The sequence below is a fragment of the Leopardus geoffroyi genome, chromosome B2, assembly GCF_018350155.1.
Source record: "Leopardus geoffroyi isolate Oge1 chromosome B2, O.geoffroyi_Oge1_pat1.0, whole genome shotgun sequence".
In the NCBI taxonomy this organism is placed as follows: domain Eukaryota; kingdom Metazoa; phylum Chordata; class Mammalia; order Carnivora; family Felidae; genus Leopardus; species Leopardus geoffroyi.
Window position 1 is genome coordinate 11,626,940 of NC_059332.1, and position 17,182 is coordinate 11,644,121.

At 37.0% G+C, this 17,182-nt stretch overlaps 1 protein-coding gene across 6 annotated transcripts in view; it reads left to right on the forward strand.

The window, feature by feature from the left end:
- Positions 1-17,182, forward strand: part of NUP153 (nucleoporin 153) — an 87,681-nt gene that overhangs the window by 28,762 nt on the left and 41,737 nt on the right. For 5 of the 6 annotated variants that reach the window (XM_045497295.1, XM_045497296.1, XM_045497299.1 and 2 more), the window contains 6 exons: positions 8,979-9,227; positions 9,365-9,504; positions 9,586-9,714; positions 15,151-15,267; positions 15,358-15,402; positions 15,513-15,569. In XM_045497295.1, the coding sequence (XP_045353251.1) occupies positions 8,979-9,227; positions 9,365-9,504; positions 9,586-9,714; positions 15,151-15,267; positions 15,358-15,402; positions 15,513-15,569 (737 nt within the window). The remainder of the gene's footprint in view (positions 1-8,978; positions 9,228-9,364; positions 9,505-9,585; positions 9,715-15,150; positions 15,268-15,357; positions 15,403-15,512; positions 15,570-17,182) is intronic. The other variant, XM_045497297.1, reaches the window with a different exon arrangement.

Genomic DNA, 17,182 nt, shown 5'->3' on the forward strand with positions numbered 1-17,182 from the left:
TGTTACGTGTATGGTACACATAGACCTTTGTGAGTAACTTCTAAACTTACATTACTATGGAAGATTTCAAACTGCATAATAAGGAGACTACTGCAAAGAACACCTGTGTACCCATTACCCATCTTTGAAGACAGCCAACTATGGCTGATCTTGTTTTCTCTGTTCCCACACTAATTCACCCACTTTCCTACCCTAACTCCTCTAATTGTGCAGAAGCAAATTGTGAGCAGCTTTTAGATACTAATTTCAGGAACTTGATAGTATTTCCCACCTCATTCTTATCTTAGATCTGAATCCTGTTCCTGTCTTGAATTTTGTTCCAGACAGTTCTCTTCTCACAGTGTTGCATTCAGTACTTGTAATCACATAATGTGTGACTTAAAGTCCCACTGATAACTCCTCAGTGTGATGAATATAGATCTTACTAGATAAAACAATTCCATTTGTTTACTCTGAAACATTACACTTAAATTTGACAATGCATTCTCAAAAAACAACTTAGACATGTCTGTTCTTAAAGTGATGTCAAATTATTGAAAGCTTAAAATAATTTCGATATAACAGTCCTGAATGTTGTTTACTTAATATTAATTTTACCAGTGTAACTTCCATATTAATAGTAACTGGAGCTGGAGAGTATTGTACATTCCTCAAGTGGAGCTGGAGAGTATTGTACATTCCCCAAATAGCACAGTGCAGTAAGAACAGCTCTAGAATCTGTGGCCCATTTAAAATCTGTTGTCTGCAGCCTTATGCCTGTGTACTTCCTTGTGTTGACTGTCTTATCTATTTATCTATCTGTTTATTTACTTATAAATAAAGAGACATGGGGAGAGGGGGAGAGAGGATCTTAAGCAGGCTTCACGCCCAGCACAGAGCCCGATGTGGGACTTGATCCCATGACTGTGAGATCATGACCTGAGCCGAAATCAAGAGTCTGACGCTTAACTGAGCCATCCAGGTGCCCCTTGTATTGACTGTCTTAATGATGGTGAGTCTTTGGGTGTTTGGGTTTCTTCTGCTAGGTTAGTGGGATGGATCAGTGAGAATCTGAAATAACGTACATGTTTCGTTGAGTCCGTAAGAACTCAGGCCTCTGAAAGGCCCCGCAGTGGCATATCTAGCATATGAGTCGGCAGTAGACTCAAAGTTATAGACTACTTTGTCTAATTAATGCCATGTGATGATAGATACACTCTTAGACACTGGGCATTTGTGAGTGATGTAAGTCTGTAGACGACATGGCCTTGTTTAGTCTTATTATCCCAAACTGTTCTTTATTGGTCCTGGTTTTGGGGGTAAAGAAGCTCTGTAAGTATTAAAAAGGTAGCATTGCTGTTAGCATCATACCTTCAAGTAGAAGTACATCACAGTAGTTTTCTTTTTCCATTATAGTGTCTATACAGACTATATATATATTTTTTTTTTAAATTTTTTTTTTTAATGTTTATTTTTGAGACAGAGAGAGACAGAGAATGAACGGGGGAGGGTCAGAGAGAGAGGGAGACACAGAATCCGAAGCAGGCTCCAGGCTCCGAGCTGTCAGCACAGAGTCCGACGCGGGGCTTGAACTCACAGACCGTGAGATCATGACCTGAGCCGTAGTCGGACACTTAACCGACTGAGCCACCCAGGCGCCCCTATACAGACTATATTTAACAGATGTCTGCCAATAGCTAGAAAATTGTCCTTTTGTTTTAAAATATACTACAAAATTAGAATACTTTGTATTCGAACAACCATTTCAGCTTATACATATGTGTGTCCTAAGTGCAGAAAAATTAAAATAGTATAGTGTTTAAATGCCTATAGGTTTAAATGTCAGTAGTAGTAGATTTTCAAACTCCAGCCAGTATCTCTCTTAATTTGAGTGAGCTTGATAAAGAATTATTACATATGAAGCAATTTAAATATTGTATTAAATTTTAAAAATATGTTCCATGAATAGTGATTTTTAAAAGTTGTTTATTTTGAAAGAGCGTGTGTGCGTGTGGTTTGGGGAGGGGTGGAGGAGGGGGAGAGAGAGAGTGAGAGAGAGAGAGAGATCTCCTATGAGTAGAATCCTATGTTTTTGTCCTTTTGTGGACTGGCTTATTTCACTTACCATGTCTTCAGGGTTCATCCACATTATACCATGTATCAGAATATATTCCCTTTTTAGGGCTGAATAATATTCCATTATACATATATACCACATTTATTCATTTGTTGATGGATACTTCGGTTCTTTCAGCCCTTAAGCTATTGTAAATACTATTGTCGGGAACATGCTTGTAGAGATCTCTTTGAGACCCTGCTTTCAGTTCTTTTAGGTATATACCCAGAAGTGGAATTGGCTGGGGCATATGGGAATTCTATTTTTTTTTTTTTTTTTTTTTTTGGAAGAACTGCCAAACTGCTTTCCACAGCGGCTGTGTCATTTTACATTTCCTACCAGTAGTGCACAGGGGTTCCACTTCTTCCATGTTCTTGCCAATGTTTATTTTGTTATTCTGATAGTAGCTGTCTTCGTGGGTGTGAGTGGATCTCATTGTGGTTTGATTTGTATTTCTCCTGTGATTTTTAATGCTGAGAGCATCTTTTCATATGCTTGTTGGCCATTTGTAGATCATCTTTGAAGAAACATCTCTTCAAGTTCTTTGCCCGGGTTTTAATCAGATTATTTGATTTTTTTGTTGTAGGAGTTCATATTTATATATTCTGGATTTTAACTTCTTATCATATATGTGATTGGCAAATGTTTTCTACCATTCTGTAAGTTGCCCGTTCACTCTGTTGATTGTGTCTTTTAGTGCACAGAAGTTTTTAAGTTTAATATAGTCCCACATGTCTGTTTTTCTTTTGTTGCCTATCAGATCCCGGAAATCATTGTCAAGACCAATGTCATGAAGCTTTTTCCCTTCTGATTTCTTCTAGTTTTATAGTTCTGGGTCTTGCTTTTTAGGTCTTTATTGCATTTTGAGTTAATTTTTGTATATGATGTAAGGGTCCACTTCCATTCTTTTTGCATGTGTCTCTCCAGTTGTCCCAGAACCATTTGTTGATGAGATTGTCCTTTTTCCATTGAGTAGTCTTGGCACCTTTGTGGAAAATCATTTGACCATGTATGTAAGGGTTTATTTCTGGGCTCTCTGTTCTCTTCCATTGGTCTACATGTCTGTCTTTGTGCTGGTACCACACTAATTTGATTACTTTTTTGTGATATGTTTTGAAATCAGGAAGTGTGAAACTGACAACTTTGTTGTTCCTTTCAAGACTATTTTGGCTATTAAGGGCCCTTGAAGATTCCATAAGAGTTTTAGGATGGATTTTTCCATTTTTGAGAAAACGTCATTGGGTTTTTGAAAGGCATTGTATTGAACCAGCAGATTGCTTTGGGTAGTATTGACATGTTAACAATATTAATTTCTTCAATGTAAAAACATGGGATGTCTTTTTTTTTTTTTTTTAAGTTTATTGTGTGAGAGAGAGAGCATGTGTACCTGAGCACAAGCAGGGGAGGGGCAAAGAGAGAGGGAAAGAGAGAATCCCAAGTATGCTCGTCATGGTAACATACAGAGCTGTGGAATCACTATGTTGTACACTTGGAACTAATGTAACACTGTGTGTTAACTACACTTCAACTGAACAGATTGAAATTATATTGGGGGGTGCTGGGAGGAAGAATATTCTCACTCAGGAACAGGTATTAAATAAGTCTGTTCTGTTCTTTTTACAGGTTCTGTTGCTATTGTAAAATACAAATTAGAAATAGAAAATACAAATGCCATTTGTCCAACTGTTGCTGATTTAGAGGAAAGCTGTTGGTTTTTGTATGGTGATCCTGAAACTACCCACCTTACTGAAGACATTTTTTTTTTAAGTTTATTTATTTTGAGAGAGCGTGTGCATGTGAGCATGAGCAAGGGAGGGGCAGAGACAGAGAGGAGAGAGAATCCCATGCTGACAGCGTGGAGTCTGACATGGGGCTCGATCTCCTGAACCATGAGATCATGAGGTGAGCTGAAATCCGAAGTTGGACCCATTGAGCCAGCCAAGCCCCCTGGGATGTCTTTCCATTTATGTCTTCTTAAATTTCTTTCAGCAGTGTTTTATAGTTCTCATTGTTCAAGTCTTTCACTTTCTTGGTTAATTTCTAAGTGTTTTGTTTTTTTCTGATGCTGTTAATGGAATTGTTTCCTTAATTTGCTTTCCAAAATGTGCATTGTTAGTGTATAGAAACACAGCTCATTTTTGTGTGCTTATTTTGTAACCTCCTACTTTGCTGAATTAATTTATTCCAGTGAGTGAGTGAGTGTGTGTGTGTGTGTGTGTGTGTGTAATATTTAGGGGTTTCTACATACAAGGTATATCATTTGTAAATAGAGCTATTTTATTTCTTCCTTTCCAACTTTGGATGCCTTTCTTCTTGCCTTAACTGTTCTGGCTAGAGCTTGCAATACTGGGTTAAATAAAAGTGGGGAAAGCAGGTATCCCTGTCTTGTTCTTGATGTTAGAGGAAAATCTGTCTTTCACCATTGGGTTTGATGTTAGCTGTGAGTTTTTCGCATATGGCTTTTATTATGTTGCTGTTTCCTTCCAGTTCTAGTTAAGTGTTTTTATCTGAATCTTATTTTTTGTATAGTAGTACTTTGAAACTAAATAATCTGGAATTGGTTTCTGTTGCTTATGCTGTTAAGTATTTTTTTTTTTAATTTTTTTTTCAACGTTTATTTATTTTTGGGACAGAGAGAGACAGAGCATGAACGGGGGAGGGGCAGAGAGAGAGGGAGACACAGAATCGGAAACAGGCTCCAGGCTCTGAGCCATCAGCCCAGAGCCTGACGCGGGGCTCGAACTCACGGACCGCGAGATCGTGACCTGGCTGAAGTCGGACGCTTAACCGACTGCGCCACCCAGGCGCCCCTGCTGTTAAGTATTTTTGAAGACAGACTTTGAGGAAGAAAATTACAGAGCATCAAATACAATCCAGCAGCACGTTAAAAAATAGAATCTTCTTACTCACTAGGGAGAGTTAATCTTAGGATATAAGGAATCATTTATCATGAGGGAATTATTAATATAAGTTAGCATATTTATATAGTGGAAGTCTTATAATTATTTTCTTTCTGGTAGGTAATTAATAGGTATTTGCTATGTATTTTATTTAGAATTGTTTATTTCATTTAGAGCTTGCTTAACATGTTAGTCATCCAAAGGCCAGAATCACGTGTAATGGTGAAGCATTAGAAACATTCCCATTAAAGTCAGGTATAAAATGGAATCCCATCATCACCACTTCTGGATGTTAAAGATGTAATTAGGTAAGAGGATGTATGTATACATGTAAGTATTGGTAAGAAGGAAGCAAAATAATACCCAGAAAACCCAAGAGAGCCAATTGATGGGAAAAAAAACAAACAACTGATTAGAATAAGAGATTTGTAGAAATTAGTCACAAAGTTAATATAGAAAAACAAAAAACAAAACCCCAGTAACTTATTTAAGCAGTAAACGGAAAGTATGAAGGAAGAAAGAATCCTACTTACAATATCGAACAACAAAAACATAGAAATAAACTTCAGAAGTGTATGGCACTCTAGAAGAAATTCTTTTGTTCCGCTGAGGAACATAAAGGAGAGCTGAACGAAAAAAGTCAGTAGGAAAACAATGCTGGGCATGGTATCCCTTCCTTTTTAAAATCTTTTAACTTCAGTGTGATCCAAATCAAATCATTTTAATGAGTCTATTAGGAACTTTGAACATAGCTAAAATACTTATTTTTAAAGCCTTTAATTGCATCATCTATCTCATGTTTAATTCTAGTTGACTTTTTTCGGCACTGTTGATCACATTTTTCTTATATATGTCATTTTGAAAAATACATGTAGAGATTTGGGATGCTGTTATCTTCCACTGAGGAGTATTGATTGTTGTTTGAGCAGGCAGTTGTTACTGATCATTTTGAACTTTGTAAACTTAGTTTTATGTTTTGTTAATTGTGCATCTGTGGAGGGTCCAAGATTTCTTAAATTCCCTAAAGTCATAGGACTTAGTCTGCAAATTGTTTCTCTTGTGGCTTTTTAGGTTGAGGCTAAACCTATGTCCTAGAACATAGGACATGTTGTTCTAGGACATGATCCTTTGTCTCAAGGGGAAGCTTTTCCAACATCTCGGTTGAATGCCAGGGATTTAAGGAGGTGTTTATGGGATCTCTAAGTTCTGGCAACCCTGTGGCTCCTGTGTCCTCAACACTGCTTCTTGCCCCCTAGCATTGCTCACTTCCTAGTGACTTGTTTCCTCAACTCTGTAGTAGCTCATACTTGGTAAGCCTTATATGGTCTCACTCTGTGCATGGAAAGCCCATTCACTGTCTGGACACACCCATGTGGACTTCTGGAGGCCCTTCCCTGCAGTTTTCTACTGTCCAGTGCCCTTAATTCTGATTTCTGCCTGCTGTGTTCTGCTTGGACTCCAGCTCTTTCTTCCAGGTCCGAAAACATACCTAGGTAGAGAGCTGGGTAGTGATAGGGTTCACTTTTTGAGTTTTCTTGTGCCGTTTTCTGTTGTTTGAAAGATATCTCCTATTCTGTTCAGTTTTATAATTATTTAAATTATAGCAGAAGCACTAGTCTGGAGGCCCAGACATTCCAGCCTAATTGAGAATCTTGGAAATTTGACAAATGATTTTAAGGGTTTTTGAAAATACACCTGAAGATGAGTAGAGAAATTCTGAAAAAGAATAAGGGGAATGTGGGGGTGGGTTGGAGTAACTTTTACAGTTACTAAATGTGTTCTTAAGTTGTAGTGGGTAAAACATTATTGTACAGATACATCACTGGGGAAGAGGGTGAAAAGCCTTTCGGGATTTAGTATGTGGTAGTGGTGGCTTCTCCGTGATTATAAGGTAGCTTCTTTAAGGTTATTTTAGGGGTGGCTCAGTAGGTTAAGCGTCTGACTTCGGCTTAGGTCATGATCTAATGGCTTGTGAGTTCAAGCCCCGCATTGGGCTCTGTGCTGACAGTTCGGAACCTGGAGCCTGCTTCAGATTCTGTCTCCCTCTCTCTTTGCCTCTCCCCTGCACATGCGCGCCCTCTCTTTCTGTCTCTCTCTCTCTCAAAAATAAACAACAACAAAAAAAACGAAGGTTATTTTAGAATGTAAACAGACTAACCATTTGGGAAACAAGGAAGCTGAATCATTCCTTCACTACTATATCATAACTGACTCCAGATGGATTCAAGATTAAATATTATATTGAAATAAAAGTAACAGTGCAGTACCAAAAAATCAGTAAAATTTTCTATTTCTTATAGTCTTGGAATGGTACATGCCTTTGTAAACAAAGTTTACAAAAGTGAACAAAGGTTACAAGGTTTACAAACCTTGTAAACAAATTATTTTCTGTACTGCAAAAAATAACATCAACAAAATGAATAGGTTCAGCCAACAGTGAAAAATAGTTGTAATATTTCAGGTCATATTGCAGTATCTTACTGATCAAAGATTAGATTTTATTGGGGCGCCTGGGTGGCTCAGTTGGTTAAGTATCCAACTCTTGATTTTAGCTCAAGTCATAATCTAACAGGTCATGGGTTTGAGCTCCACATTGGGCTTTGTGCTGACAGCACAGAGCCTGCTTGGGATTGTCTGTCTCCTCTTTTTCTGCTCCTCCCCCGCTGGTGTGCACGCTCTCAAAATAAATAAACATTAAAAAATTACTATATCAGTAAGCAATTAATAGAAGTGTAAATGAACGAGTATAGGGAAGGACGCACTATCCCTCTCATTCTCTCATTTAAATAAATGCAAATAAAATAATGGTGCCATTTGATAGATTGATAGAAATCAGCAAAGGTTAATATCCAGTGTTAGAGACTATGGTGGAAATGTACATTGTCATTTGCTATTTGTGGGAGTATAACTGATAGGATTGCAGTATGTTTCATAAGCAAAAATGAGCATACTCTCTGAGTCCTGCAGAGCAATTCCATATAATTGTTTATCCCATTGATTCTCTTATGGGCCTAACTTCAGACTTACAGAATCAGATGTTTTTGTGGTAAGCTTAAAAGTATTTTTTAAATTATTTCTCTTTGTGCTTCTATTCTTAGAGAACCATGGATTAATCCAAAAGAATACTCTTTTTTTTTTTTTTTTTTAATTTTTTTTTTTCAACGTTTATTTATTTTTGGGACAGAGAGAGACAGAGCATGAACGGGGGAGGGGCAGAAAGAGAGGGAGACACAGAATCGGAAACAGGCTCCAGGCTCCGAGCCATCAGCCCAGAGCCTGACGCGGGGCTCGAACTCACGGACCGCGAGATCGTGACCTGGCTGAAGTCGGACGCTTAACCGACTGCGCCACCCAGGCGCCCCAGAATACTCTTAAGAGTATGCAGATATCAGTGCATATATGTTCGATGGAACATTGGGAAAATAATCACAAAATAATTCGCGTCAATTAGCATGATAACATACAATGTGGTCTTTAAAGGCAATGCTCTGTATGTAGAGACAAAATTGGTAAATGAAAAAGCAGGTCATAGAACTGGATGCATAGCATGATTATATAATTAGAGAAACGATTTATGTCTGTATATAAAATATCTGGGAGATCTACAATTTTAATAGTGGTTGCTATGACTTATATAGCTTCTTTTACTCTTTATGAGCGGGTTTTACAGTAGCAGTTCAAGCATCAATATCAATAAAGAGCCATGCACTTTTAGAAATTGCATGTGATCCCTGAAACATACATAGTTTGATACGAGGTTAAGTAAATTCATTGCAGCTAGATGAAACCTTTTTTGAGTAAAGAATAGCTTAAACTGAGCTTATGGGACGCTTCAGTGGCTTGAATTGAAGCGATGTTATATAGTATGTTTTCTTAAAAATCTTTTTGTTGTGATATTGTATTGGTTTTTCTAAGCTGTATGTTCATAATACTAATGCCTTTTTGTTTTTTTTGTTTTTTTTGTTTTTTTTTACTCTTTAAAGAACCCTCAACAACTAGTACTTCTTCAAATTACCCAGATGTATTAACAAGGCCTTCTCTTCATCGGAGCCATATGAATTTCTCCGTGTTGGAATCTCCTGCACTACACTGTCAGCCCTCCACATCCTCGGCATTCCCAATTGGCAGTTCTGGATTTTCCCTTGTAAAGGAAATTAAAGATTCTACCTCTCAACATGATGATGATAACATCTCAACTACCAGTGGTTTTTCTTCAAGAGCTTCTGATAAAGGTATTCTTGGTGTTTGGTAGTAAAGTTAAATTTCATGGGATAGGTTTTTTCTTACTTGTAATTTTCATTTTCTGTTTATAAAAATTGAGGGCCTTGTAATTAGTGCTCTAACTATGCATTACGTATTTTTGTTTTAGATATAGCTGTTACAAAGAACACTTCAGTGCCACCTCTGTGGTCCCCAGAGGCTGAACGTACTCATTCACTCTCACAGCACACTGCCACCAGCTCAAAAAAACCAGCATTCAACTTGTCTGCCTTTGGAACACTTTCCCCTGTGAGTACTAGTAAGATTGGATTCAATCACATTTGTTTTGAGTATTTATTGCTCATAATTTATCATTTTGTTTCTGTGCAGTCACTTGGGAATTCTTCAATCCTTAAAACAAGTCAGCTTGGAGATTCTCCTTTTTATCCTGGAAAAACAATGTACGGTGGGGCAGCAGCTGCTGCAAGACAACTGAAACTCCGAAACACACCGTATCAGGTTGGTTTGAATAGGAGAAGGACTGATAACGTTAAAAATTGTCAAGTAATTAACGGCACTCCAATGGAGTTTTGGTTTGGTTATTTTTTGGTAAAATGATACCGTTTTCATTTAGGGACTATCTGAACGTTGTATTCGACTTAAGTGAATATTTATTCATTACACTTGTGAGCATGTTATGTGCGTCTGTGTTTTAGGAAGTGTGATGATTAATTCCTTTTTTAAAAAAATTGAGGTGTAAATTATGTATAGTAAAATTTACCCTTCTTAGAGTATTTGCATTTTAACAGAATACATACAGTTGTGTATGCACTCTGCAAAGTATTGAATAAACATTTCCATCACAGCAAATTGTTACCTTGTGCCTCTCTGTTGTCAACCCCTCTTCCTACCTCTACCCTCTGGCAACCACTGATCTGCTTTCTTTCCCTGTAGTTTTGATTTTTCCAGAATGTCATTTAAATTTAATCAATATAGCATCTAGCCTTTGAATCTGGCCTCTTGTACTTAGCATAATGCATCTGGGACGGATCTTTATTTTTGCACATATCAGTAGTTCCTTCTATTGTTGAGTTGTAACTTGTTTATCCTATCCATTCACTACTGAAAGGACACTTGGGTTTGATGTGATTTGGAGCAGTTGTGAATAAGTGGTTTTAAGCGTGTTATGTGAACATTAATTTCCATTTCTCTTGGGTAAACACCCAGAAGTTGGCTGCTGGGTCTTATAGTAAGTATGCATTTAACTTTCTAATAAATTGCCAAACTGTTTTCCACAGCAAAGTAATGCTGTTTTCTCAGCAAAGTAATAGAAGAGTGTTCTCGCCAGCACTTGTCATCAGTTTTTCATTGTTTTATTTTAGCCATTCTAGTAGGCATGTTGTGGTATCTCCACACCACCGTGGCTTTTATTTGTGAAATTGAGCATCTTTTCATGTGCCTGTTTGCCATAGATGTGTCTTCTTTGGTGAAATATCTGTTCAAGTCTTCTACCCATTTTTAAATAGGGTCACTTTCTTATTAATGAGTTTTAAGAGTATGCTACACCTTTATTAAGTCCTTTATTACATACGTGTTTTGCAAATGTTTTCTCCCATTCTCTGGCTTAAGTCTTTTACAGAGAAGTTTTTACTTTTCATGGCATTCAGTATATTGGGTTTTTTCCTTATATGCCTCATGCATTTGGTGTAGTATGTAGGACATTTTTGCCTACCCTAGGGTCACAGTGTTCTTCTGTGTTTTCTAGTGGATTTATAGTTTTAGGGTTTGTTTTGTGTTTTTAAAGTTTATCTTCTTTTGAGAGAGAGAGAGTGGGGAAGAGGCAGAGAGAGAAGGAGAGAGAATCCCAAGCACACTCTTCTCTGTCAGCACAGAGCCCCCCGACTCAAGGCTTGAACTCCTGAACTGTGAGATCATGACCTGAGCCGAGGTTGAGAGTTGGTTGCTTAACCGGCTGAGCCACCCAGGCACCCCATAGTTTTTTTGTTTTTTTGTTTTTTTTTTAAGTTTGTTTGTTTATTTTGAGAGAGACAGAATAGGAGGGGCAGAGAGAGGGAGAGAGAGAATCACAAGTGGGCTTCACACTGTCAGCGCAGAGCCTGATGCACGGCTCGAACTCACGAACTATGAGATTGTGACCTGAATCGAAACCAAGAGGTGGAAGCCTAACCGACTGAGCCATCCAGGCACCCCCACAGTTTTAGGTTTTAATTTAGGCTTCTGATTTATTTTGAGTTAACTTTTGTATATGGTATGTATCATGTCATGAGGGATCAAGATTCATTTTTTTTTAAACATAACGAATGTCCAATTTTTTTAGTAGCATTTGTTGAAAAGGTTGTGCTTTCTACATTGCATTGCGTTTGCATCTTTGTTGAAAATCAGTTGACCATATATTGGTTCTATTTCTTGACTTTCTATTATCTTCTATTTCTATGTATCCTTTGGCCAACTCTACATTCTTTTGATTACTATAGCTTTATAGTAAGTGTTGAAATCGGTAATGTGAGTCCTCCAACTTTGTTCTTTTTCAAGCTTGTTTTGACTTTCCTAAGTCATTTACTTTTTCATAATTTTAGAATCATGTTACCAGTTTTTACAATCTATTGGAATTTTGATTAGAATTGCATTGAGTCTGAAGGTCAATTTAGGGAGAAGAATATACATCTTGATTTTTTTTTTTTTTTTTTAATTTTTTTTCAACGTTTATTTATTTTGGGGACAGAGAGAGACAGAGCATGAACGGGGGAGGGGCAGAGAGAGAGGGAGACACAGAATCGGAAACAGGCTCCAGGCTCTGAGCCATCAGCCCAGAGCCCGACGCGGGGCTCGAACTCACGGACCGCGAGATCGTGACCTGGCTGAAGTCGGACGCTTAACCGACTGCGCCACCCAGGCGCCCCAAGAATATACATCTTAATAAAATTGAATCTCCCAGTCCTTGAACACAGTATGTCTCTCTATTTAAGTTTTTGAAATTTCTTTCATCAGTGTTTTGTAGTATTCATCACACAGACCTTGCACATATTTTGTTAGATTTATACCTAAGTATTTCTTGTTATTTGGTATTAATTAAGAATAAATGGCTGTGGGGCACCTGGGTGGCTCAGTCGGTTGAGCGTCCGACTTCGGCTCAGGTCATGGTCTCACGGTTTGTGGTTCGAGCCCCACATCAGGCTCTGTGCTGACAGCTCAGAGCCTGGAGTCTGCTTCGGATTCTGTGTCTTCCTCTCTCCCTCTCTGCCCCACCCCCACTCATGCTCTGTCTCTCAAGAATGAATAAACATTAAAAAAAAAAAATAGCTCCAATAGTCTGTTCCATAAATTGAATACATAGTCAGGATACCTTCCAGCAAAGAAAATTTCAGGCTCATTTAACTTCCTTGGCGAATTCTACCAAACATTTAAGAAAGAAAGAATACCAATCTTATGCATACGTTTTCGTATAATAGGAGGGTACACTTTCCAACATATTATGGGGCCAGTATTACCCTGATACTGAAACCAACCAAAGGCATTACAAGAAAGCCAGAAACTAATATTTCTTAGGCATTACAGACCCAAACCTTCTCTATAAATATTTGTAAAGAGAATCTAACATATATAAAAAGGCTACTATTTCATAATCAAGTAGGGTTTATCTTGGGAATGCAAGGTTAGTTCAACATTTGAAAATTAATGTGAGCTACCATTTAAACAAACTAAAGAATAGAAACTGTATGATTATCTCCATAGATGCATAAAACACATTTGACAAAATTCAGCATCCTTTCACAATAAAAATTTCCTGTAGCCTGAGGAATAAATGGGGATCTTCTCAACCTGATAAATGGTATCTACAGAAAATCTTTAGCTAACATCATACTGATGGTGAGAAACAGTACTGTTCTCCTAAGGCCAGGAAGAGAACAAGGCTGTCTGCTAGCATTGCTGCTGTGTAGTGCTGTACTGCAGGGCCTGCCCACTGCACGAAGGAAGAAAGTGTCTTATCCACATAGAAAGGCCTAAGAAACACAAAAAAGTTATCAGAACTTAATGAGTTCAGCAAGATTACAGAATACAAGGTCATTATGCAAAATCAGTTGTATTTACATATAAGCAAAGAACAGTTGTAAATTGATAATAAATTTAAGGTGAATCCCACCATCCTGTATTTTATCCTATGAGTTCTTTGAAGCCCATAAGAAATTGTTTTGTCTATATGGTGTTGTGCTTACATTTACAGATTTTGACATTTTAAAGATGGAGGAGTAATTATGCTTTCAGTAAGTAGACTCTTGGAGAGGGGAATCTGTGAAGATGAGTCTATGACAAACATAGAAATGGCATAGAAACAAGTATATTTTAAGACTGTCTTGTCTTTAGTTTCTTGTTTTCCTAATTAGCGGATGGTTTCATGTATGTAGTTAACAGTAATTATGAGTTTTATTTCTGAATGTGTTCATGAAGGGCAGTATTTTGTTATTTAAGAAAATGTTAACTAGATGTTGGAGTTACACAGGGAGCTTTTTCTAAAGCTTAAACTGGATCGTATTCTTTAAAAAATTTTTAAAGTTAAAATAATAGTTCAGCCTGTTAGTAGATAAGATGATGCAAGCCTGTGATTCATAGAATAGTCCAAGTCTCAGTATATTCTTGCTTTTCTTCATTTCTTTCTTACACTGAATCCTGTACTTTTTAATGGTGAATTGTGACATACCCTTAGAATCTGTCTCAACACAGGCTTCCAAATGTTTATCGCTGACGTTTGGGACAAAGCTAATAATTCCTTTCCTAGAGTATTAGAGCGGGGAGGTATATTAAAGATTCTGTAATTCAATTCCATTTTGTTGATTAGCAAACTAAAGCCCTGAGTGGTCAGTGGCCAGTAGAATCCAGTGACAGGACAGACTATCAGATTTTCCTAGAGAATTCTAATGTTGCTTCATGTTTGCCCAAGCCTCTGGCTTGAACAACAATTCTTAATGGGCATCAAGTTCTTAATAAAACTAATGGAGAATCATGCAGCTACTCTGGACATGTTATCATTGTTTTGTATCGGACAGAGAAACATTTAAAGTAGTTATGGTTCAAGTTTTCAGATATTGTGAGCTATTTGTAGAGATTGGGTTGTGTTTCGATTGTGATAATATCTTTATATTAAGCATTACCAAACTTGCTTTGTGGTAGTCATTTGGTTGTTGGAATGTTGTAATGTATTTTTGAGAAAAGGAACTGTTTTAGTTGGAATTTGTAAACATTGCTTGTGTATTAAAGGGTACTTGTCTATTCTTTATAAGGTTTTTTCCTTAACTTCAATTTTAATAGTTAAAAGGTTATTAAGAAATAGCCTGAGTATTTAAAAATTTTTCTTATTTCAAAATTTGAGAAATTAGTTTAAAAATGCTAATTTCCTTTACAGTAGAGCCTACAGTCTCTTCATTTAGTTATCTTGGAATTTAATTAATACCCAGAATAACTAATATTTCAATATAGTTCTCATTTATTTAGTTCTTTGATTTACTTATGTTTATTTTTTGTTGGATTACAGTTGACACACGATGTTACATTAGCTCTAGGTGTACGACGTAGTGACGACATAGTGACTCAACAAGAAGTGTTCTTTGATTTAAATATCAGGGATAAATGGATCAAAGTAATGCCTGAACTTTATACCAGTGATCTCCCTTTTCCCATTTAACATAGTTGCAGATCTTCAGTGCGGTGTGTGCTGTCTTTCTTGTTTCCGATTGTAAAAGTAATTGGCTTTTCAGTAAAAGGTATAAAGAAGAAAAGTTGAACTTGGGCATAATGACACCATCCAGAGATAAATTCCTGTTAGGACATTAATCCTATTTCTCTTTGGATATCTGTTCTGTTCTGTAAATACTTTTATTTCCTGAAATCTGTGCTTTCGAGTTTATGGTCCAAAACAGTAATGCAACGTTTACTTCATAGGCACCAGTCAGAAGGCAGATGAAAGCTAAGCAGCTGAATGCACAGTCCTATGGTGTGACCAGTTCCACAGCTCGGCGGATATTGCAAACTTTAGAGAAGATGTCAAGCCCTCTCGCGGTAAATTTTTAGAATCACAAGTAAATGTAGGTATATAACATTTGACTTTTGTGAAAAATTTTAATTTTGGTATTGTTTCAACATTAACAGGATGCAAAAAGAATCCCGTCTGTTGTTTCTTCTCCCCTGAATTCTGTAAGTTGACTTATAAACCTTTTATAAGAGATAACATTTTTATAGATTGGTGATGAAAGTCCTGTATTTCTCAATTTCCAGTCTATTCTAATGGCATTTTACTTTTTCAGCCTCTTGATAGGAGTGGAATAGATACGACCTCAGACTTTCAGGCCAAAAGGGAAAGGGTAAAACTTCTTTTGCCTTTATTTACTTAAAGTTTCAGCAGTTTTATTGTATTTATTTTTTAGTTAGTAAATATATAAATTGAATTTGATAGTCATTAGGGGACACGTTTGAAAGATAAGATTTGTTTCCTTGGACATTGTGGCGGCTTGTGAGGGCCTGCCTTAGCACAACGCTATATATGTAGTAAGTGCTCAGTACTTTTTGGTTCTTTGCCATTTCCATCTTCAGCGTCTTGGTAGTCTATGAGTGACTCAGACTTCTTGATAAATAAAAATAGGAGTGGACAGTGCTTGACATGTTTAGTAATTATAGAAGTTCAGTGAACTAAACCCTCATTGAGCATAATCCTCTTTTAAACTTTCCTCATTAACACGTCAAATCTGTTGTGTGTAATAGAATTTCATTAGTCAAAATAGTGTTCCAAGATACTGGAACTAATAAAAAATATAACTTAGATTCTAATTTCTTGATGACCCTTTCAGTGTATTCTCTTTGGTTAAAATTAGTTTTGGAGGTTACTGTGGAAAAATTAAAATGCTTGATAGAGTTAAAGAGGTATATTTTTTGTAAGTTATACTTGTGGCTAGTTAAGTATCCTTCAGGAGAAACAGAGTCCCAGATCCTTACTTGTGAAAGCTTTTACTACAACACCAGTTTCCCTCAGAAGTCACTGATTAAAATTATCATAATTTTCTGAATTCATTGTGAGAACTGTGTGTGAGATATTGGTAAATTATAATTATTTTTACTAAAATTCTGCAGAGAAGAAAGCTAAAATTGAGAGTTTGGGGAGGGATAGTGTTACTTCATAACACTATGTAGAATTAACTAGATGTTTGTGATCAGGCAAGAGAGAATCCATTATTAGCTATGGCGATGGGATTAATTTATGGCATTGGCTGCTTTTCTCACACTCCTGTTTTATATTAGATTGTTTAAAAAGTAAATTAAAAAATTGTACCATAATACAAGTTCTCATTGATAAAAGTCTTTATTAATGTTTAAGTGTAGTATCAATACAGTTTTATTAATGGGTGTGAAGATATATAAAGGCCAGAATACAATATTGTAGTTCATGTTTCACAGATGTAACAGTCTACAGAATAGACTGTCATTGAGTTATAAGATCACAGTTGTGATGAGGATTTAGGGAAGAGCTAGTATGCAGGAGCTTTGCCTTGGAAACCAATGTTGTTCACAGCTGCTGCTAAGAGAAAGGACTGTATTCATTGTATTACAGTCTTTGGACAGAGTACAAGTTCTTGGCTTTATGGTCCTCTTTCACCAACAGGACTTTTACTGTGTTTCCGTGTTGCAAAAGACTGTTGACAAAACACTTGTGTGCTCAGATAATAATGCCAGTTTATTTTAGGATTTGGAATCTTTTTTTTTTTTTTTTTTAATTTTTTAAGTTTATTTAGAGAGCGCGCACATAAGCGCACGCGCGCGTGTGTGTGAAGGAGGGTCAGAGAGAGAGAGAATCCCAAGCAGGCTCTGCACTGTCAGCCCAGAGCCCCACGCAGGGCTTCATCTCACAAAATGTGAGCTCATGACCTGAGCTGAAATCAAGAGTTGGCTGCTTAACTGTGCCACCCAGGTGCCCCTAGGATTT